General features: G+C 49.0%; 1 protein-coding gene across 3 annotated transcripts in view; it reads right to left on the bottom strand.

Moving 5' to 3' along the window:
* Positions 1-23,960, bottom strand: part of Irak2 (interleukin 1 receptor associated kinase 2) — a 53,918-nt gene that overhangs the window by 5,105 nt on the left and 24,853 nt on the right. Inside the window, exons 3-10 of one of the 3 annotated variants that reach the window (XM_028863944.2) lie at positions 18,683-18,826; positions 13,488-13,594; positions 10,482-10,682; positions 10,333-10,397; positions 9,681-9,795; positions 8,866-8,975; positions 7,450-7,645; positions 3,861-3,923 (exon numbers count right to left, since the gene is read on the bottom strand). In XM_028863944.2, the coding sequence (XP_028719777.1) occupies positions 3,861-3,923; positions 7,450-7,645; positions 8,866-8,975; positions 9,681-9,795; positions 10,333-10,397; positions 10,482-10,682; positions 13,488-13,594; positions 18,683-18,826 (1,001 nt within the window). The remainder of the gene's footprint in view (positions 1-3,860; positions 3,924-7,449; positions 7,646-8,865; positions 8,976-9,680; positions 9,796-10,332; positions 10,398-10,481; positions 10,683-13,487; positions 13,595-18,682; positions 18,827-23,960) is intronic. The other 2 variants (XM_028863946.2, XM_037204263.1) reach the window with 2 other exon arrangements.

The following is a 23,960-nucleotide window of genomic DNA, read 5'->3' on the forward strand; positions in this document are numbered from 1 at the left end:
GCACTTATAATTTAATATTTTTAAAAAGATTTTATTTTTTGCTGGCCAGTAGTAGCACATTTCTTTAATCCTAGCACTCAGGAGGCAGAGGCAGGAGGATCTCTGAGTTTGAGGCCAGCCTGGTCTACAGAGTGAATTCCAGGACAGCCAGGGCTACACAGAGAAATCTAGTCTCCAAAAAAAAAAAAAAAAAAAAAAAAAATTTTTTTCAGGCAATGGTGGCACACACCTTTAATCCCAGCACTTGGGAGGCCAACCTGTCTACAAAATGAGTTCCAGGACAGCCTCCAAATCTACACAAAGAAACCTTGTCTCAAAACCCCCTCCAAGCCGGGCGTGGTGGCGCACGCCTTTAATCCCAGCACTTGGGAGGCAGAGGCAGGCAGATCTCTGTGAGTTCGAGGCCAGCCTGGACTACCAAGTGAGCTCCAGGAAAGGCGCAAAGCTACACAGAGAAACCCTGTCTCGAAAAAACCAAAAAAAAAAAAAAAAAAAAAAAAACCCTCCAAAAAAAAATATTTTATTTTTTATTTACTTGTAGGTATGTGTGTCTGTGTTTGTATGGGGGTGTGTTCGTGTGAGTACATATGCCCTCAGAGGCCAGATCCTCTGGAGCTCCAGTTACAGGGTAAAGGTTAAAAGCCACTGGATGTGGGTTCTAGGAACCAAATCAGGTTCTCTGCAAGTATTAAACACTGAGCCATCTCTCCAGCCCCAATTTAATCTTATTTTTTTAAGATTTGTTTTTATTTTTATTTGTTTGTGTGTGTGTGTGTGTGTGTGTGTGTGTGTGCGCGCGCGCGCGCGCACACACATGCGGGTGCCTACAGAAGCCAAAAGAGGGCATCAGATCCCCTGCAACTGGAGTTACAGATGTCTGGGAGCCACCTGACATGGGTGCCGGGATCTGAACTCGGGTCCTCTGGAAGAGCAGCCAGTGCTCTTAACTGTAATTATCTCTACAGCCTCATAAATTAATCTCATTAACACTAACATGTACAGAGGCCCTTTCTGCTTCTGCTAGTACTCAGTGCCTGTGATCAATCTTACAGCGAAAGGAGACAGAAAACTGCAGGCCCTGAAGGTCACCCTTGACTGTGGACATTGGAGTCACAGTCCATTGGAGCACCACCAATTGGAAGCAGCTTCTCCAAGAGAATCAAAATGAAGAGGAGAACTGGAGGCCCAGGTGGAGGAGCTGTAAGCATCCCCAGGAGCAGAGCAGGATCATAAGAGGCTGAGAGGTGCCTTTTTCAAAAGGCATTTGAGACATCTCACCAAGAATGTGACAAGGAAAAAACAAAACAAAAAAAGAAACTCTGCGAGACCATTGTTCAGGACTAACAGTAAAGAGAGCCAGGAATTACATCACCTCCAAATGAAGCAGGAGGAAGAGTCGGCAGCGAGAATGCAAGCTCATTTACGGGGCCAGGGCTGTAGCTCAGCTGGTACACTGCTTACACAGCATGTACAAAGCCAGATAAAGCAGGAATGGTGGTGTGTGCCTTTAATTCTAACACATAGGAAGCAGAGGCAGAAGAATCAGGAGTTCAAAGCCAACCTCTACATTAGTGTATGCTTATTTACTGTCAGTGTACATAGCACTGTCCCATATGTACACATGTATATAATATTACATATTATAAGACACATGGCATTCTAAAGCTGGGTGTGATGATACACACCTGTAATCCCAGCACTCTATACAGCCTGAGGAAGAGGTCTGTAAATTCAGGGCCAGCCTGAGCTACATAGCGAGGCTTTGTTTTCGCTGCCTTAAACACACTCCTTACCTAGTCTCTGTCCCTTGGTCCGTTCTAGTCACTCACACAACCATCCCCTCCTCCACAAGGCCTCCCCGAGGCAGCCAGGCAGTCCCTACTCCTTCCCTCTGTCTCTTAGCTCTCCTTCTTCTTTCTCTCCTCTGCAGTCTACTGCCCGGAGTCAATGTCTTCTCTCCCCACTTGACAGGAGCCCTCCCAGGGGAGACTCCCCTTCTCCCAGTTCCATCCTCAGCACCTCCACCAGCGCCGGGAATTGTAAGCATCTCAAGTGATTTCACAATTGAACATATTGACTTTTTTTTTAAACTATCTGTATACCTTCCCTTATTTGTACACTTTTGTTTTGTTTTGAAATCTATTTATTTATTTTTAAGATGTATTTATTTAATGTGCATTGGTGTTTTGCCTGCATGCATGTCTGTGTGAGGGTGCCAGATACCCTGGAACTGGAGTTACAAATAGTTGTGAGCTGCCATGTGAGTGTTGGGAATTGAACCTGGGTCCTCTGGAAGAGCAGCCAGTGCTCTTAACCTCTGAGCCATCTCTCCAACTCCTTGTTTTGTTTTTTAAGACAGGGTTTCTTTATGTATGTAGCTCTCAAGGTTCTGGAACTTGCTATGTAATCCAAGCTGTCCTCCAACTCACAGAGACCTGCCTGCCTCCCAAGTGCTGGGATTTTGAAGGTAGCTGTTTGTAGATTTTTTAATACAAGTGATGTATATATTCTATGTAAATTTAATTTGCCACTTTATACAAATTTGGAGGAAACAATCCTGAATGATTATCAGCCATGGGATGTGATGTTTGCTTCAAAGGCAAAGCAAGGGCTGGGAGTGCGGCTCAGTGGTCAAGCCCTTGCCTAGAGTTTGATCCCCAGCACCACAGATTTAAAAAACTAAGCAGGTATGGTGTCACAGGCCTGTGGTTCCAGCCACACAGGAGGCTAAGGCAGGAGGACTGCTTGAGCCCAGGAGCTGAAAGCCAGTCTGGGCAACAGAACAAGATTTTATCTCAGAGAGAGAAAAGAGTCAGCCCCACTGTGCCTCGTTTCCTCAGCCAGCAAGTAGGTGGTTTCAGGATCTGTACACAACATGGCTGACACCATGAGAGATTCAAACCTGGAAGTAGAGCCTACTAGGGCCAGCATGGCACTTCTGACACTCATACAGTTCCTTGTGTAAGCATGACCTTTTAACTATTTGTCTTTGGGGAAACGTAACGACATTCAAGGAAGGGGAAACCGGCACGTCACAGTTGAAGCACGTGAGCGGCCTACAGAGAGAGACAAGTTACCACCAAAGAGAAGGGACCCAGAAGCTGTTCATGGAGCCCCGCCTAGTGACCCTGCAGGGAAGAGAGATCTTATCTGGGGCCATCAGTGAGAGAAGCTGAGGACAGCAGTGACTTCACAGCATGGGAAGCCCTGACAAAGCGTTCTGGACAGAATAAACCATGAACCCAGGCAAGTCTCAAGCGCCAACTCCCAGGAAATTCGAAGGAAAACTAGAAGAACCAGTGAGTGAAATCAGCCAAACCCAAACATCACACAGTCAGCATGGCATGAATGTCCTACTTTACCAGTGCATGCAAGGACTCACCAAAGAAAAAGAAGGCAAGCTGTGACAGGGAGAGGAGCTCACTGGGAGAGCTGCAGTGGAGTGTGTGGCACGTGTCTGTAATCCCAGAACTGAGAGAAGGCTGAGGCAGGAGGATCACCAAGAAAGAATTCAAAGACAACCTAGGCTATGATGTAAGACCTCCTCCAACCTTAGAAAGAGAGAAGGAGGAGGAGGAGGAGGAGGAAAGAGGGGAAAAAAAGAACAAAGCTAGGACTAGAATGTGGCTCAGCAGCTGCACACACACACACACACACACACACACACACACACACACACACACACGCAGGCAGGGTCAGCTGCTGTACTCCCGAAGGGGCAGTGTGGGTGGGCGGGGTAAACAGAGAGCTCCGGGCTGAGGGCTGAGAACTCTGCACGCAATGGGCAAGGCCCTCCCTGCACACATGGACATGTGCCCAAGGCTACCAGCCAACGGACCAGAAGTGATTGGATCTCTTACCAGGTAAACTGGGCTGCGGTCCTTGTCCATCGCAGGGATGCCAGTGAGGACCTCAGCTAACACCTGGATAGGCCAGAACACAGAGTTAGTGTGGTTTTGATGTGCCCACGGTCAGCAAACGATTTAGGCAACGGCAGAGACTTCGCCTTTTTTGGTTTATTATTATTATTATTATTATTATTACACTAATTTATTAACTCTCTCTCTGTGTGTGTGTGTGTGTATGTGTGTGTGTGTGTGTGTTGGTTTTCATGTGCCATGGCTATTGTGTAGAGGTTAGAGAGCAACTTGTGGGAGTTGGTTCTCTCCTCCCACTGTGTGGGTCCCAGGGCTAAAACTCAGGTTGTCAGGCTTGGCGGCAAGTACATTTATTCACTCAGTCATCCTGACCCAGTTTTTGTTTAAGAGACAGGGTCTTTTGTAGCCCAGGCTGGCCACGCACTTACTCTGTAGCTGAGGATGATCTTGAGTTTCTAATCCTCCGGCCGCAGCAACACGATTCATTCCCTACTTAATTCACTCACAAAGGAGCACGGCCCTGAGCAGGTGCAAGCCAACACCCACGTGGGAGACTATGATCCATGTCCGTGTGAAGAGCAAGCCTGCCTGTCACAGGATTCTCAGCATTTGGGGGGATCCAGAAACAGAGGCCTGGGTTCCCAGTCCTACCCTGCACAAGAAGTGAGCTCAGGGCTGGGAACTGAAACCTGGGTCCCCGACTCTGCATCTGTCACGTGTGGTAGAGCAGCTGTGCTGAGGAATGAACGGCTATCCTTATGTCAAGTTTCTCCCACAGCCTCCTGCAGCAGGTCAGAGCAGACACTGGCCACTGAGGTGACCCTGCTCTTAGGGTAAGAAGGAGCATACTGGCAGTGGCCAGGAGGGGGCAGCACAGGGCGCCACAACCAACCAACGGGTCCTTGCAGGAAGGGAGAAACAGGGTAAACAATTCAATAAATGTCTCCTGCGTCTCAGCCATGTGGTTCCGGAACAGACAAGTCCCTGACAAGGGTCACTTAGTGGGCATAAAAACACTAAGACATCGAGGCCAGCCTGGTCTACAGAAGAAGTTCCAGGACAGCCAAGGCTACCCAAAGAAACCCTTTCACAACCCCCACCCCCGCCCGCACCCCCCAAAAAAACCACTGAAACAGAGTGGGCAAGATGAGGCAGTTGAATGGAGGCCAGATCACTTGAGTTTGGTCCCACAAGGTGGCAGAGGAGAAGCAAGAGCTCCAGATAGGTGTTCTCTGACCCATCACGCACTGTGGCATGTATACACACACACACACACACACACACACACACACACACACCAGTACTACAGTACCCATTTATACACAGCATCCCATTCCCCACTACTCTTTTTTAAATTTCACTCATTTATTTATTTGAGACAGTCTCTCTGCACAGCCCCAGCTGCCCTGGAACTCACTTTGTAAACCAGGCTGGCCTTTAACTCACAGAGATCAACGGCCTCTGCCTCCTAAGTGCTGAGATTAAAGGTGTGGGCCACCACACCCAGCCCCATTACTCTCTATAAACACCGCTAACCCCATTTTACAGAAGACAAAACTGAGGCCCATACATGGGGTAGCCAGGTGTTACACGGCTGGAGTAACTTTACTGGACTAGGCCACGCTGCCTGGTGGCTTGAGAGTCTGCTCTACTGGTTTGTTCTGACTTTTTTTTTTCCTTCCCCTTTTTAAATTCTGTTTTGTCTGTTTTGAGATAGAGTCTTCCTAAATTGCCTAGGTTCTCTTGGAACTTCCTCTGTCTCCCCCACCCCAGAGCCACTGGTTCTCCAAGTAGGGCTGCTTGGCCTCACTGAAGCCCTCACGGGGAATTGTGGGGGTTGTGGGCAGGGTGGGAATCAGCAGCGTGACCAGCCAGGGCCAGAAGGAAGCTGAATCTGATCCACAGAGGTCCAGCTGAGGGCGGAAGGCGGCTCAGTAAACTTCAGAGGCAGATGTGGACAGATGGGAGACTGCGGTCACAGAGAGGAAGTACAAAGTTCAAGACTAGGAGGAGGAAGACAGGGGCAAAGGCCTGCGTGCAGAAGCCTGAGTTTGGCCAAAGGCAAAAAGCCTGGGCTTCTCGGACAGCGTTTCCCAAGCAGGTTCTGTGGAACACCAAGGCAGACAGACCAAGAAAACAAGGTTCTACCACCAAGTGAGGCTGGGAAAGCCTGCATGGCATTCTCTGGTGAGTTCACAGCGTCCGGGTCATAGGGTCATCATCCTGTGAAATGCTCCTGTTAACTATAATGAAAACCCTGCTTGGCTTTGCTGAACCATATCTTCCAAAGCTATCTTCCACTAAGGCCTTTTAACGGTACCCTCCTGCAGACACGGAGAGGAGGCAGTGTGTCCTAAAGATGGACTGAGCAGATCTGACATCAGGCTCAGGAAGCTCTGAGCACCTGGGACCGGGTCATGAAGCAGGAAGCACACAGGAGAGGTGGATGGCCACAGACTGGGGAAGTGGCTGTGATGGGAATGATAAAAAGGTGTTGAAAAGGTGGGTGGAGCCAGGCGGCGGCGGCGGCGGCGGCGGCGGCGGCGGCGGCGGCGGCGCATACACGCCTTTAATCCCAGCACTTGGGAGGCAGAGACAGGTGGATCTCTGACATGACAGAGAAATGGCTGGGTAGGCTGACGGTGTGGATGGGAATCAGGAAATTGAGAGATAATATCTGCAGCCCACTACAATCACCAACCATATACAGGTTCTGTCTATACCTCTTTACCTTTTTTTTTTTTTTTTTAAGGTTTTTCAGACAAGGTCAAGTTGATCATGTAGCCCAGACTGGCCTGAAACTAGAAGCAATCTTCCTGCCTCAGCCTCCTAAGTGCTGGGGCTACAGGCATGCGCCCCTCACCCAGCTGTGTAAACCTTTACAACCATGAAAATCACTCCTAAGTCAGAAGCCATACAAACTGGACCATGGTGGCACACACCTACCGTTCCAGCTACTCAAAAGGCTAAGGCAGGAGGATTATAAGCTGGTAGCTAGCCTGGGCCACAGAGTGAGACCTCATTGCAATAAAAAAACCAAAAATAACTTTCAAGAAATATGGCTCAGTGTTCAGGCATGTTTCTAGCATAACTGAGGACCTGAGTATTATCTCCAGCACCAAAAGGGGGGGGGATGGGACAAACTGGGATCATAGCTCAGTCAGTGAAGTGGTCACTTTGCACACATAACCTGAGTTCGGATCCTGAGAAACCATATAAAAACGTCAGGTGTGGGGCACGCACTTGTAATCCCCGCACTGGAGAAGACAAAGACAGGAGAATCCCTGGGATTCACTGGCTACTGTCTAGCCTAACTGGTGAGTGACAGGCCAATGAAAGATCCAGTCCCAAGGGAGATAGACAGTACCTAGGAATGACACCTGACCCATAGCCCCACACCCCTACACCTCACCACACCCCATACACATCTGCACACCCACAAACTAAGAACAAATAAAAGATTAAAAAAGATGCCACAACAGGCTTTGTCTCAGATGTGGCCTATAGGCCACAGTCTGGCTGCCTTGGCTATACCTCCAAGAAAGCCCCATGCAGAGAAGGAGACTCTTACAATTCCACAGCTGAAGATGTCCACTTGCTTAGTCAGCTGCCCGACCCTGATGAAGTTTTCAGGCAGATATGCAGCTGAGGCCTGGAACAGGTGGGTCTTCATTACGGTGTATTTGGTCTTTTTATCGGCAGGACAGGGATGAGCCACTGGATGGGCCAGCTTAGGGCTAAGATGCTGGTCCAGCAAAACGTTGGCACTGTGGGAAAGCAAGTGAAGAAAACCTTTGAATTCTGGGGAGAGGTTGCCATGGAGACACTTTGGCCAAACAATTTATCAGTGGGCAGTGTCAGCCCTGAAAATGTGTGCGGTAGTGGGGGAAATCACAGAAGATCTTCAATATAAAATAGCCAGCATTAAGCCGGGCAGTGGTGGTGCACACCTTTAATCCCAGCACTCGGGAGGCAGAGGCAGGCGGATCTCTGTGAGTTCAAGGCCAGCCTGGGCTACAGAGTGAGTTCCAGGAAAGGCACAAAGCTACACAGAGAAACCCTGTCTCGAAAAACAACAACAACAACAAAAAAAAATAGCCGGCAATAAATGGGCAGGGCCTCCCCCTCACTCCACTAAATGGAGTTGAAAATTGCCCCAAGAATGTGGCCAGAGAGATGCAGACTCCCACCCCCACCCCCCAGACATCAGCTCCGGCCAGCAGAGCAGGCCACGCCCACTGCTTGTGCTGGCCTAGACTCTTCCAAAGCTGTTCCCACCACAAAGTTCGGGCCTCACCAGTGCAAACCCGAACACTGGCATCCTTTACGGCTCAGTTTGCCCAGGTTGTAGGGAAAAGAGCACATTTTTGAAATTTCCAAAAGAGAAGTGAAAATGTCCTCTGACCCAGTCCTAATTGGAGGGAGTTAACTCAGAGAAAGGGTTCCTCAGGGAGCGGGAACAAAAAGTTAAGCTTCATGTACAGAACTAAATTTAGCAGGCCTTCACTACATTTACTTAGCGGGAGGAAGCATGCGCTCTGTCTTTCGAGGGGAACCCAGAGGGACAACTTGCAGGAGTTGGTTCTCTCCTTCCATCATAGAGGGTCACGGGATCAAATCCTGGCCATTGGGCCAGGGGAGCTCAAATCCCGAGGCTGGGCAAAGATCCCAGCTGGAGTGTAGACTGGCTCCTGAACGGACGGACAGACAGTCAGACGTTTAGAGTGCTGTGGCCTGCGGGGAAACTGGCTCAGAAAGACCGAGGACACAGTGACAGCTTTGCATGCCGGCTGTGGACAGGGAGCACACCTCAGAAAGACTGCATTGTGAGCTGGGCCTATGGAGAGAGCTAAGGTCCCCCAAGGGAGGGGAGGCGGAGGAGGAGAGAGACAGAGAGAGACGGAGAGAGATAGGAAGCAAGAACAGACACAGGCCTCGTTCTTAGAGCCAGGACTCGGGGCGGGCCCAGCTCATCTGGCCCTCTCACCTCTTGACATTGCTATGGATGATGTCCAGGCTATGCAGGTATTCGACAGCTAGAAGCAGCCCCGAGCAGATGCTGGCACGCTGGGGCCAGGGCAGCAGGTCTGAGTCACCCTAAGGGAAAGAGAAGGAATAGAAAGGGTGACCCCTGCAGCGTCCTTAAAGTCTTTATAGCCTTTGAATCTGTCCTCGGTCACAGGGCTCGGACCGTGTGACGCGCTGGCTTGAAATGATGGTGTTTGTGTCAGACAGATCTACTTGCAAATCCGTATGCACACACTGGTGAGCTGTGTGACTTTGGGAAAGACACACGAGGCCTCCGAGCCTCAGCTTCCTCGGGTATGGAATGGAAATGTAAGGTTGGAGAGGCTCAGGGGTGGAGCACTGGTATGTACAATGTCCGAGATTGGATCTCGGCACCAAAGGGGGGAGGGAGAGGAGGAGGGACACAGCTGGGATGGAGTACAGCTATAGACTGTCTGCTACCAGCCACAAGGCCTGGGGTTGATTCCCCAGCACTGCATAAACCAGGCATGGAAGCAGATGCCTGTAATCCTAGCACTCAGAATGTAAAGGCATGAGTTCAAGGTCATGTGCTGCCATAATATAGTAAGTTTGAGGCTAGCCTGGCAACTGGTGACCCTATCTCAAAAAAAAAAAAAAATCATCACAAATAATAATGAAGTAAAGGATACATTGGTGTCTGTATTGAGAATTTTATAAGCTTTCAAGAAAGTTCACATTCCTCTAAGTCCTTATGACCCCTAGGCAGGAGCCATCTGCTCCATTTTTTACTCCACCCAGGACCCAGTTGTTCACCTGAACCTGGAGTCTGTCCTGCAGAGAGCCATTTGCCATGTAGGGGTAGATGAGGCTGTGGCACCGTCTTCCAGCGCAGAAGCCCAGCAGAGGTAAGACATTGGGGTGGCAGCATCTGAACCCAGCACCAGGGGACAGTCAGGCATCAGACAGCAAGAACCAAAGGCAGACGCTCCCTTGCCACCCCGGGCCACCAGCCACCTCCCAGGTGCCACGGCTCTGATCCCTGGCAGCCTCACCCTGCCTCCCTGCTGTGCAGACTGGCATCATCCCCACCCCACTTCCGGGAACAGGCTTAGGGATGAAGAACGTGCTAGAGGCCACCACACCCGCCTCAGGTTGGTTTCTCTTGGGGACTCCCACTGTCTGAGTCACCTTTCTCTTCTCAGCTTTCCTCGTGACCCCCGCCACACCTCACACTCCACATGTGAACTATCCACAGGTCTATCTGGGCCAAGGACACTTCTCTTCCGCCTCCCAGAAACTTCTTGCCTCATGAATCGCCACGCACAGTTACACTCAGCTTTCCTCATCTTTCTCCCGGTCACAGCCCAGCCCTATAATGGCAGTGCTAACCACCTGCCTGGCACACTAGAGACACCGTACTGCCTGCTATCATCATCAGGCCAGGGGCTCTGCATGGGAAGCTTACCTGAGGCAAAGCTGCATCTCTGCCTGCAGGAACCTGTCCATGGACCCTGGACTGGAGCCAGACATCTGTGGGAAAAGACACAACCCCTGAAGATCCATCCAGCTTTAGCCCCAGGCCCCCAACCCTCCCTACAGACACCTTCAGCTCACCTCCCTGAGCTTCTTGAAAGCAAAGGCCACACCATGCCTTTGCCCCCGGTAGATATCGGCAAAGGTCCCCTCACTGATTCGGTGGCTTTGGTCAAAGTCCTCAGTCGCTTGGATGACATCTGCCTCACTCCAGAAAAGCCTGTCTCCAGGCAAATTCAGAAGCTTTTCCTGCTTGGGGACAGATGTAGAAGTGCTGCAGTCCTGGGGATTGAACAAGAAGAGTTTAATGGTGCAAAGATGCATTGCATTCTTTTCTGTTGCATTTGTTTAACTCTGTAAAGCTGCATTACTTTGTTTGCCTAAAACACCTGATTGCGCTAAAAAAGAACTGAACAGCCAATAGCAAGGCAGGAGAAAGGATAGGTGGGACTGACAGGCAGAGAGAATAAATAAGAGAAATCTAGGCTCATAAAGAGAAGAGGGAGGAGTGAGGAAAGGAGATGAAGAGGAGGATGCCAGGAGCCAGCCACCCAGTCACCCAGCCAGCCACAGAGTAAGAAAGAAAGATATATAGAATAAAGAGAGGTAAAAAGCCCAGAAGGAAAAAACAGAAGAAGAGAAACAGGATAATTTAAGTTAGGTAAGAAAATTGGCTAGAAACAAGCCAAGCTAATGCTGGGCATTTGTAAGTAACACTAAGTATTCGTGTATTTATTGGGGAGCTGGGTAGTGCGCCCCCAAAGGTTAAAAAACAAACAAACAAACAAACAAACAACAACTACAGTGACGACCATGGGAGCTGGCCTTCCCTGCTCCCCAGAGGGAACCCTGGGATACCAAGGGGCTTTCATCTCCTTACAAGTGGTAACAAAGACACCATAGGCTGCCCCTACACTGCTACCTCCTCCTCCAGTGTTCTGGCAAGCAATGTGACTGTTCAAATAACCACACAATTCTCTAAGCAGAGGTAGAGAATCTAAGCCTGGAGCATATGGAAGACCAGAAACAGAAGTCTGACTTCAAACACAGGTGCACAGAAATTTATATTTTTGAAGTTACATATATCCTTATCAATAGTTCTAGGGAATTGGAGGCTATTAAAGATGAATGTGTTGAGCCGGGGGTGTGTGTGTGTGTGTGTGTGTGTGTGGTGGTGGTGGTGCACGCCTTTGATCCCAGCACTCGGGAGGCAGAGGCAGGCGGATCTCTGGGAGTTCGAGGCCAGCCTGGGCTACCAAGTGAGTCCCAGGAAATGCGCAAAGCTACACAGAGAAACCCTGTCTCGAAAAACCAAAAAAAAAAAAAAAAAAAAAAAAAAAAAAAGATGAATGTGTCTCCTGCCGGGTAGATACACTAGGATTTATCTATCAAAAAATGAGAATGGGGCTCATTAGGGAAATCCCAGGACCTAAATGATTAACTCCTGAAAGTTGTCCTCTAACTCCACATGTGTGCCATGGCATGTATATGCCCTCACACATACATACACATACCTACATACAAAATAAATAAACGTAGGATAAAATGTTAAAGATCATGTGCAAAAATAAAAAGAAAAGAAAACCAAATGTTAATAGAAACTTTTTCTTTTTTTTGAGACAAAGTTTTACCATGTAGCCCTGGCTGTCCTGGAACTCACTATATAGACCAGGCTGACCTCAAACGTTCAGAGACCTGCCTGCCTTTCCTCTAAGTGCTGGGATTGAAGGTTCTCAATGATTCAACCATCTCTGAAAATGATTAGCTAAATCACAGAAGATGGTCATTAACCAGCCCCAGGAACTGCTGCTTTCTCCTCCAGGGACCAAGCCCAAACCCATAACTTCTCAAGAGCACGAAAACTTTTATTTTTTTTCTGAGGCAAGGTTTCTCTATATAACAGTCCTGGCATTTGCTTGGTAGACCAGTCTGGCTTCGAACTCACAGAGATCCACCTGCCTCTGCTTCCCAAGTGCTGGGATTAGTACACCACCACCACCCAGCATTTTTTTTTAAAAAAAAACAGGTTTCACTATGTAGCTCTGGTTGGCCTGGAACTGACTATGTAGACCAGGCTAGCCTCAAACTCACAGAGATCCAGTTGCCTCAGCCTCCCAAGTACTGGGATTAAAGGTAAGGGTCACCACGCCTGGCTTTAATGATCTTTTCCGATCAGAAGAAAAATCTGGGCATGGTAGTACATGCCTATGATCACAGCATTTGGAACACTAAAGTAGGGGGATCACAAATTCACATCCAGGCTGAGCTACACAGTGAGACCTTGTCTCACAGACATATACCATGCAGCTCAGTTGGCAGAGTGCTTGCCACATGCACAGGCCCTGAGCTCCATCCTTAGCACACATAAGCTAGGTGTGGTGGCACATGCCTGTTATCCAGTAACTTGGGAGGTGGAGGCAGTAGTTCAAGGTTATCCTCAGCTACACAGTGAGTTTGAAGCCAGCCTGAGCTACATGGAACCCTGTCTCAGAAAGAGTGAAAAACTCTGACTGTTGCTCTACTCTGACAAGAAAGTGGGAAAGGCTGGCTGTAAACCAGTGCCGGTAACTGCACATGCAGGCGGTACCAGCCCAGCTCCTGCTTACAAAGGCCCATTGTAAACAAAGGTCCTGTGGTGCCTGGCAGTGCAGGCCTGTCCTCCAGAGGCTAAGACAGGGAGATCACAAGTTCAAGGCCTGCCTGTGAACCTTAGTAAGAGCCCATCTCAAAACAAAACAAAACAAAAATGGACTGTGGTTACAGTTCAATGGCTGAATGCAGAGAGCCCTGGGTTCAAATCCCCGATGTGGCAAACATGAATCCTGGCTTACGCTGGGACTCGGTGTAAGGGCGCTTCATTCGGCCCTGAATTACACCCCAAAGAAACGAATGCGCTCCCCCCCCCCCACTCAGTGCAGCAGAGACCCCTCATCTCACTGAAGACTATATTTAGTCTCAGAAGCCTGCAGAGACGATGTGTCTCCCTTGTCCTCCCAAGCCCACACTAGTCTCAGGGAATGAAGAAACTGTTTCTGAGAGAACCAGAAGCCAGGACACAGCTGGGCTAGAATCCAAGGGTGGGTTTACCTTAGATTGGGAAATGCCAGGTTGGTCAGTTTTCAAGGAACAAGGGGCATCCTCCTTGCAGGGAAGCTGGGGGGAGGCTTGCCGCTGAGCCCCAGCCATGGTGGTCCCTGGAAAGGATGACAGACAGGGTCAGCACTCCGCCTGGGACTCATCCCAAAGCAACCTTCTCTCTCAATCGGTGCTGTCTCCTCCTGACACCATGTGCCAGCCGCCAGGCTCCTTGGGTGTCAGTTCTTTTAAGCCGGGTGACATCTTACAACAGGTGCAATTTATCATCTCTAATGACGGGAGGAGACAGGGAAGCCAGCAGCTGGGGACGCTCCTGTGCTGTCCCAGTGCCTGACCAGGAACGGCTGAGGACACAGAGAAACCTCCACTGTGGCGCCACACCAGGGAGGCCCCGGGGAAAGTAAGGCCGGCCGGGAACAGCAGGGGCAGCACAGGCTGGGAGACAGGGACCACTCCACCCGGGCTGAAGGACCGGGGAGCTTAGGGTCCTGAGGGAGAAGAGGGGAAGGCCCAGCATCACTCAGTAAATACTAGGCATAGTTAGTTAGCAAATACCTCCATCCTGTGGGCACCAGTCATCAGGGGTGACTCATGCAAATGGGCTACTTTACAGAAGGGAATGAGTATCCACAGACCGTGGTGCCCTCAGGGGTCCTGAACCAGCCCCTCAGGGGCCCCTTGGTGGTCACAAGTCTGACCATCACCAAAGCTGGCCAATGGCAGCATGAGCACTCTAGTTTTATGCATTTGGGATTTCTCCCTTTTTTTTTTTTTTTGGTTTTTCGAGACAGGGTTTCTCTGTGTAGTCCTGGCTGTTTGGGAGCTCACTCTGTGGACCAGGCTGGCTCTGCCCCACTGACTGCTGGGATTAAAGGTGTGAGTTACCACTGCCTGGCACGGATCTCTTGCTTTTCAATGTTTTAAAAGAATTGCCTAAGGTTTCCCCAGACATAGCAAGGCACAGCCACACCGCAGATGAAGTAGCCACGGGCCATGTACACCATCTGGGCCTTCAGTGCACCTGCTTTCACTGTCTGTATAGACACTGCAGGTCCTTTGTTGTTGTTGTTGTTTTGTTTTGTTTTGATCTGATTTTCGAGACAGGGTTTCTCTGTGTAACAGCTCTGGCTGTCCTGGAACTGAATCTGTAGATCAGGCTGGCCTTGAACTCACAGAGATCCACCTGTCTCCGCCTCCAGAGTGCTGGGATTAAGGGCGTGAGCCACCAGCTTGACACTGCAAATCCTTGATAAGAAATTACACAAGAACTATGAACCAATAGCTGAGGAGCCCCCAACTGGATCAGGCCCTCTGGATAAGTGAGACAGTCGATTAGTTTGAACTGTTTAGGAGGCACCCAGGCAGTGGGACCGGGACCTGTCCTTAGTGCATGAGCTGACTGTTTGGAACCTGGGACTTATGCAGGGACATTTGGCTCAGCCTGGGAGGAGGGGACTGGACCTGCCTGGACTGAATCTGCCAGGTTGAGCTGAATCCCCAGGGGAGTCTTTGCCCTGGAGGAGATGGGAATGGGGGGTAGGACAGGGGAATTCATGGCTGATATGTAAAATTAAAAATAAAGAAATTACACACACTACACTATACACCATACCACAAACACACATACAACATACACCATACTCATACACACCACACACACAAACCACACCACACCCCACATATCCTATACACAATCTACACTATACCACACACACAACATACACCATACCCATAGATACCCACACACCACATCCCCTCCCCCCCACACATACACACACTGCACCACAAACACCACACACACTGTCAGTCACCACAGCTGACTCACAGAGGGTCTAGTGAGTCACTTTCAGTCAGCTGAATGCTTCACGGTTCGTAAAAGGACAGGGACACACTGTAGGGTCCATTCATCTCTGCATAAAAGCCTCCAAAACACAACCCTGAGTGTCTAAACTTTTCTTCTAAAATAAAAACTTCCTCAAACACTAGCTTCCCTGGGCAGAACATGAGCCTGGAATCCGGGGCTTTCCCGGGGCTGGCAGGCATCGGTGACACATGGGAAGAATGACTCTTCCTGTTTCCACCTACAAAAACAGAAGAGTGACTTCCTCCTCTGGGGGAGGGACCGCAGGGACAGGCCCAGGGACCCAGGCACACCTGCTCCCAGGGCCACTCAGGAAAGTGAGCCACACAAAGGCTGGTGGTGAAGATACAGAGGGGCCTCTGTGACCTCTCCCGGCTCCCCCACCTCCCCTGACTGGCTTTCTCCCTTTGGCAAAGGAAGAACAGTAGGGCATGGGTCTAAGGATCCGTTAACTGGAGTTCACAGGCCAGCACGGTTTTCCCCTTCCTTCAATAACTTCAGTCACAGGATATAGTCCAGACTCCTTGACCTAAAGTTAACTGTGTCCTGTCCAGTCCCGTCCAGTGTGGTCCATGTCCCCCTTTCTCTCTCTCTCTCTCTCTCTCTCTCTCTCTCTCTCTCTCTCTCTCTCTCTCTCTCTCTCTTCCTTTTTGAGACAGGGTCTCCCTATGCAGCCCTGGCCTGGAACTGGACATAGGAACTGTAAGGGGCACTAGGTCCTTGTGTTCACAGTCTGCCCCCCACCCCACCCCCACCTGTGTGACCTAGACCACACTAGATCTTCCTCTAGGTCCTTAAGCTATAGAATTCATTCTGTTTGTTTGTTTCTTTGTTCTGGTTTTTGAGACAGGGTTTCTCTGTGTAGCCCTGGCTGTCCTCACTCTGTAGACCAAGCTGGCCTTGAACTGGGAGATCTGCCCGCCTCTGCCTCCCTGTGATAACTAAAGAAACATAATATGAAGCCAGGCATCTCTTAAGGGCCATTGACCTTTTGCTCTGGAATGCCTGGGAGATCCCAGTGGCCTGCAGATGAGATAAGAAAAGATAATGGGGAGGAGTGGGGGGCTGGAGAGTTGGCTCAGTGGTTAGGATGGACCTGGGTTCGATTCCTAGCACCCACATGACAGCTCACACCTGTCTGTAACTCAGTTCCAGGGAATCTGACACCCTCACACCAATGCATATAAAATAAAATTAAATAAATTATTTTTTTAAAAAGAATAAGATAATGGGCTGTGAGGTATTAACAGCTACCTTTGTTTCTGTAAAACTCACTATCACTATGGGAAAGGGATGAAATGGTCTTTTATTACTATATAGCAGGAAAGAAAAAAACACCTGAGGGAAGTAAAACCATTTTCCTGCCCGGCTGTGGATTCCATGGATAGTAGTAATACACATCTTTGTGGTGTCTGCCTTACCCCACCTTCTGGACAGCATGCTGTATTGGCTCTAAGACTGTCGTCCTTTTGCTACCGATAAGAATAAATTCACTTAATCTAAATCTGACTTGAGTCTAAGTCTCTGGTGTCTCCCAGTGTATTCGAATGCTGAAACAAATCCATTCTTAGGGAAGAGGTCCCATGTACTTTGCAAAAGAGTTTCAATAGAGTCACACTTTAAGCTTTAGCATGATAATTATCACCAGGAAACTTTTTCCCAAAGTTGTACTGTATTTAAATATGGCTGCAGAGATGGCTCAGTGGTTAAGAGCACTGGCTATTCTTCCAGAGGACCCAGGTTCAATTCCCAGCACCCATATGGCAGCACACAACTGTCTGTAGCTCCAGTTCCAGGGGGTCTGACACCCTCACACAGGCACACATGCAGGCAAATCATCAATGTACATAAAATTTTAAAAAAATCATTAAAATGCAAAGATAAATAGATAAATATGTCTAAAATAAACTGTCCAGGGTCAGACTCTAGAAGTTTGAACCAACGCTGGCTACTGAGTCGTGTTGAACTGGACTTCCCTCCTGCCTAGTGCAGACGTTACTCGGCCAGCTCTGGTGTTTGCAGAGACATACACCCCACACACACATACACACACACACACTCAAGAAACCAGGTTGGCCTGGAATTTGCATTCATCCTCCAGCCTCTGCCTCCCCAGGGCTGGGATGACAGGCAGATATGGCCACACCCAGCTAAGATGCCTGATTCTCTGTACTAAGATGTAATGGGCTCTGTTCTTCCCATTTTACAGATGGAGGAACTGAGGAAGGAGGAGGCTGAGTGGGAATTCAAGCACAGGGGGTTTGGCCTCAGGCCCAAGCACCCAAGAGTGGCTTCTCCAAACAGGGTTGGCTGGCTTCAGGCCCCTCAGTGAGCTGCATTCCATAGGTCTGGGATCTTAAGCTTGCAGGCCACAGGCTACAGGAGAGGAGAAGCGAGCCCTGGAGAAGTCATCGCTGGCTGTCCTCCTGTCATCTGGCAGTCTGTCCCTCAGCTCTAGCCTGGGCACAAGAAGCTGGACGCACATATAATGTGCTCTGGAAGGCTCTGGGACAGCAGTGTATGCAGTATGAGAGACAGGAGTGCTCAGATCCCAGGACTCACGTCACCTTGAACCAATCCTTACTTTTTCTTCTGGTGAAAATGATAAGGGTCAGGGGCTGGAGTGCAGCTCAGTGGTAAAGCTTGCATGCCTAAAGCCCAGGGTTCCATCCTTGGCTCTCCCCACCCCCCTCCAAAAATGGCATTTATTTACTTAACATATTTAGGGATTGGGGATTTTTTGGTGCTGAGGATTGAAGCCAGGCCCTGTGCATGCCAAGCAGATGCTCTGCCACAGGCCACAGGGCTCCCTACTCTCAGCCCCCTGAGTAAAGCCGGATTACAGGTATGTGCTGCCCACCCAGCTATCTAGCCCAGAATAGGGTTGAACTCACGATCCTCCTGCCCCAGACTCTCAAATAGCTGTGATTACAGCATATACCACCACACCTGGATGTTTCCCCTTTCTAACTTACTGTACAATGTGTTTTGATGCACACACACACACACACACACACACACACACACACATACACACACCAAAAGAAAGAAAAAACTTAAGAATACCTGTGGGGCTGAAAAGATGACTCAACAATTAAGAGCACGGGCTGCTCTTGCAGAGGACCTGGGTTTGATTCCCAGAACCCACACAGTGGCTCACAACCATCCCTAATGCCAGTTCCAGGGGATCTGACCCCCTCCCCTGGCTTCCATGGGCACTGTACACAAGTCGTTCATATACGTATGTACAGGTGAAACACCCATACACATAAAATAAAAACAAATCTAAAACTCAGAAGAGGAGGGGGAAGAGAAGAGAGAGCACCTGAGTCCGGAAAGGAGCCCGGCTTCACAAGCTGGCCCTTTTCCTGTTCATCTTTGAGTTTTCTTCCAGAAGTAGCCACAGGCCCTGGCTTCACCGCCTCTGGGAAGGCTGGAAGAGGAGACGTGCTCTCAGAAACAGGCTTCCCTGGAACAACGCACAGAAGACATTGTTACTTTCCATGACCAGGGGAGCTATGGAGAGGCAGGGCTGGAAGTTGGGGACTTGGGGTCCTGTCCTGCCGCCAGCACAAATTCTCACTGTGCCTCATGAGGTTTTCTCTCTGGGCCATGGCCTGCCCATCTGTCCACTGGGACGATGGGCTGTGATAATGCCATGTGGTTTGTCTCTGACATTCTGAATTGTCAGAGACAATTCATATACATAACAGGGACTGGAGAGATGGCTCAGTGGTTAAGAGCACTGGGAATCTTCCAGAAGACTCAAGTTTGATTCCCAGCACCCACATGATGGTTCAAAAATGTCTGTAACTGTATTTCCAACATCCTCTTCTGGCCTCTACAGGCACCATGCATGCAGGTGGTATACATACATATATGTAGGCAAAACACTCATACATATAAAATACAAATAAATACATCTTTAAAAATAAATAAATAAAAAACAAATAGAGAGCATGAAGATAATGCCTGCTTGCCTCCTTCCCAGGGCTGCTGTGAGCAGAGGATGAGAGCCCAGGTGCGAAAAGGCTTTGGAAAGGGCTGTACAGTTTACCGAACGTGTAAACAAGCCACAGGCATCCATCTGGGAGCTGGGTGTGACTCCGTGGGAGAGCAGGTGCCTAGCACGTGCTAACTCACAAGACCCTGAGTTCCAGGAGCCACAGGTACAGAGTCCTGACTGTCCTGCAGTCTCACTTCCCACTCCCTATGTGCGAATCCTACACAGCAGCTCTATCTAGAGAGAGCGCCTGGGCCAGCCCCACCCAGCACACACACACACAACTGAACAGCTCATCTCTAAACAGCTTCGGGGATTTGCTGAGGCTCACACTGCCCAGGCTTATGGGGCTGGCTGCAGAAGTCACCCGCTCTCCTACGTATGAGTCCCCACTTCTACCTAGCACGAGTTTGGGAAACTCCAAAGACGTTGGGAGGTCTCGCACGTGCCAGCCCACGGTCAGATTCTCAGAGTGAGTCTGTCAAACAGCTTTCTCCTCTGCCCCACTGGTGCCCAGGCTCACCCTTCTTTGTAATCTTTGGATCTCTGTAGCTCGAGTTACACACACTTGTGAGCCACCTGGTGTGAGTGCTGGTAACCTTAATTCTGGTCCTCACACTCTCTTCTACTGAGCCATCTTTCCAGCTCCCAAGATTTCTTCTTGTTTATTTTGGGACAAGGTACCACTATGTAGCCCTGGCTGGCCTAGAACTCATAGAGATCCTCTGCTTTCCCAGCGCTGGCATTAAGGACGAATGCAACCATGCCTGGCTTATTTTAGTGTTTTGTGTGTGCAACTCGAGCTACAGAGATCCCACATCTCTGGCCTCTGAGGGCACCTGCACACACACACACACACACACACACACACACACACACACACACACACACACAATGGCCCAGAGACAGCTGCCCAGTTATTCGATCGATCGATCAATCGATCTCTTGGCAGCAACAGGCTGAGCTGAAGTGAAAGGACCCCAGTGTCATTGTTCCAAGTGATAAAGGGAGTCTCTCCAAACAAAGCACTGCTGTGGAAGTCGTTTTGCAAACCCAAGCTTTGGTATCACAACAGATAACATCTAAATTCATCTGGCACTACACTTTCATGAATGCTGGCAGACAAACTTAACTGCCACAGAGTCTCTGGCAATCAACAGAACGACCTGCATGCATGCATTTACTTTTTAAAATATCTATTGGTGGAGCTAAGGAGGGAAGCCAAGACCTCAAATACGCTGGGCAAGCCCTCTGCCGCTGAGCTATACCCCAGTGCTAGCCCACAAACTTTAATCATCTCTCTAAGCCAAGCATGTTGGCTCCCACTGTACTCCCAGCACTTGGGAGGGCGAATTCAGAGATTCAGAGTTCAAATCCAGCCTGAGCAATTTAGTGAGCTTGTTTCAAAATAAGAGAGGTGGGGGGCAATCTAGGGAGATAACTCTTTGGGCGAGTGCTTGCCTAGAAGGTGTGGGGCCCTGGACTTAATCTCTAATACTTAAAACCAGCACGGTCTGTGACCCCACTCCAGTCCGAGCTCCATCAGAGAAGGGAGGTCCCTGCACAATTAGGAACAATTGTGCAATGAGGTCACAGGGAAGTTCTAGGAATCTGGGACAACAAAGGCTGAGTGGGAATCACAGTGACTTTTCCCTGAGTTTCCTGTATCGTACATGACACATTCCTCTATTAATATTTTTTAATTGCATTTACTTATTTGGCCATGTGTACACATGTGTGGAGGTCAGAGGACAACTTTTGGGAATTGGGAATCCTTACACTCTATGGGTTCTGGGGACCAAACTTAAGTCATTAGGTGGCAACAAGTACCCTTACCCCCATTACCCACAGTTCACTGGCCCACATGCCTCTTTTAAATAAGCTTGTCTTAGGCCTGGCATGATGGCACATGCCTTTAATTCCAGCACTTGGGAGGCAGAAGCAGGAGGATCTCTGTGAGGCCAGCCTGGTCTAAATAGCAAGTTCCAGGACTACATAGAGAGACCCTGTCTCAAAAAGCAAAAAATAAAATAAATAAATAAAAAGCTTGTCTTTCAAAAGCAGAAGCAAGCACCAGCTCCATCCTGTGCCAGTTGAGATCACTCTGGACCACTCCCCAGAGGATGGAGGAAGCTGGGTATTGTGGTGCAGCAGGCCTGTGATCCTAGCATCAAGAGGCAGGAGGACAACCAGCAGTTCTAAGCTAGCCTGAGCTATACAGTAAGATCCTGCCTTAAAAAAAAAAAAAAAAGAGTGGGGAGGTTGGAGATCTAGTGCAACAGTGTAGTATTTGCCTCTGTGTGTGGTGCCCTGGTGTGATGATGCCCTGGTGTGATGCCCTGGTTCATCCCAAGCATAGGGTGATGGTGAGACTGACGGGGGGTGGGGTGGGAGGGGATATGAATAAGAGGAGGAAAGAGACAGAGACAGTGTGAATTCCTTCGCTCAAATAACTGCCAGGCATAGTGGCTCACTTTAATGCCAGCACTCAGGAGGCAAAGGCAGGTGGATCTCTGCCAGCCTGGTCTACATAGCAAGTTCCAAGACAGCCAGGGCCACATAGTGAGACCCTGTTTTGAACAACAACACAATCCTATAGAATGTTCAGCTCCCAAACTGAGTTGGGGAAAGGAGGGTAGACGTCCTTAGCTTTCACCGAACTCTGTTCTGAATCATCTTTAAAACTTTTAAACAATTTTTCCTTTTGTTTTGTTTTTCAAGACAGGGTTTCTCTGTGTAACAGCCCTGGCTGTCCAGGAACTCAGAGAGAGATCTATCTACCTCTGCCCACAGAGTGCTGGGATTAAAGGCCTGCGCCACCACACCCTGCTTAACATTTTTTTAAATCTTTATGGCCAATAGATATATGACTTGAGGTTGACAGGATGGCTCAAGGGATAAAGACACCTGCAGTCAAACCAAACCTGAGTTCAATCCCTGGGCCCACATGGCAAAAGGTGAGACAGACTCCAGCAAGTTGTCCTCTGTCTTTCTATACATCCCATGACAACAATGAAACATGCATGTGGTGATATATTATGTCCCCCAATATATTGTGCATACTAATAAACTTATCTGGGGTCAGAGGACAGAACAGCCACTAGATAGACATAGAGGCCAGAAAATGATGGCACACACACCTTTAATCCTATCACTTGGAGGGCAGAGATCGATGCAGATCTCTGTGAGTTAAAGCCACACTGGAAACAGCCAGGCATGGTGACGCATACCTTTAATCCCAGGAAGTGATGGCAGGAAGCAGAAAGGTATATAAGGTGTGAAAACCAGGAACTAGAGCTGATTAAGCCTTTAGGCTTTTGAGCAGCAGTTCAGCTGAGATCCATTCGGATGAGGACTCAGAGGCTTCCAGTCTGAGGAAATAGGATCAGCTGAGGAACTGTCGAGGTGAGGAAGCTGTGGCTTGTTCTGCTTCTCTGATCTTCCAGCCTTCACCCCAATACCTGGCTTCAGGTTTGATTTTATTAATAAGACCTATTAAGATTCGTGCTACACATGCATGAACGAAGGCACACATGTATACACACATACACAATAAATAAGTGTAAAAAATTATTTAAAAGACACATTAATTAACTAGACATGGTGGCACATGCCTTTGAGGATAGCACTCTGGGAACAGAGACAGGTGAATCTCTGTGAGTTCGAGGTCAGCATAGCAGTTCCAGTTCAAGGTTACATAAGGAGAACCTGTCTCAAAAAAATAAAAATAAAAATAAATTAAATAAAAATTAGGCTGGGCAGTGGTGGCGCATGCCTTTAATCCCAGCACTTGGGAGGCAGAGGCAGGCAGATCTTTGTGAGTTCAAGGCCAGCCTGGTCTACAGAGTGAGTTCCAGAATAGCCAGGACTGTTTCACAGAGAAACCCTGTCTCAAAAAAACAAAATAAATAAATAGACAGATAGATAGATAATAGATAGATAGATAGACAGATAAATAATAAAATAAAAAAATTAAAAATTAACCAAGTCAGAGTCAGAGGTGGACAGAAGGGAGTTTTGACCCCCTCAAGCTGGGTGGGCAGCCTAGGAAGGAGCACATCATAATCTTTCATCCTCATCTCAAGCCACTGTCTCGGGTCAACCTTTCACGAGTGGGACCTTGGGACCGTGGGTCAAGCACAGCTCAGGGGAGAAAAGTCCCATTATACTGAAAACCTGCCCATTTTGCCAATCGCCACATTCCAGTCTGACTGGTTTCTTTTTTCACTCTGTCCAGAACCTGGCACTGCTCCTTCCTGTCATGGTCATTTAGGAAATGTGTTTTGTTTTGGTTATCATGTTGTTATTTGGACCAGAGTTTTTGTTTTTCCTTTTATTTGTTGGTTCGTTGAGAAAGGGTCTCTTGTAAGCCAGGCTGGCCTCAAACCAACCACACCTTGAGAGTGAACTCCCAATCTTTATGCCTCCACCCCAAGTGCTGGGATTAAGGAGCAGCATGTGGTCAGGCCACCTGGAACTGTCCCTAAGCCAGCCCCTTCCCCGCAGCAGCCTCTCCACATGGTCTGTGCCTTGTAGACCAGTCTAGCTTCGAAGCCCAGGAGGGGAACAGACAGTCTTTTGTAACAAATGTCAACAAAAC

The sequence above is a fragment of the Peromyscus leucopus genome, chromosome 3 (genome assembly GCF_004664715.2).
Source record: "Peromyscus leucopus breed LL Stock chromosome 3, UCI_PerLeu_2.1, whole genome shotgun sequence".
NCBI classification, from domain to species: Eukaryota; Metazoa; Chordata; class Mammalia; order Rodentia; family Cricetidae; genus Peromyscus; species Peromyscus leucopus.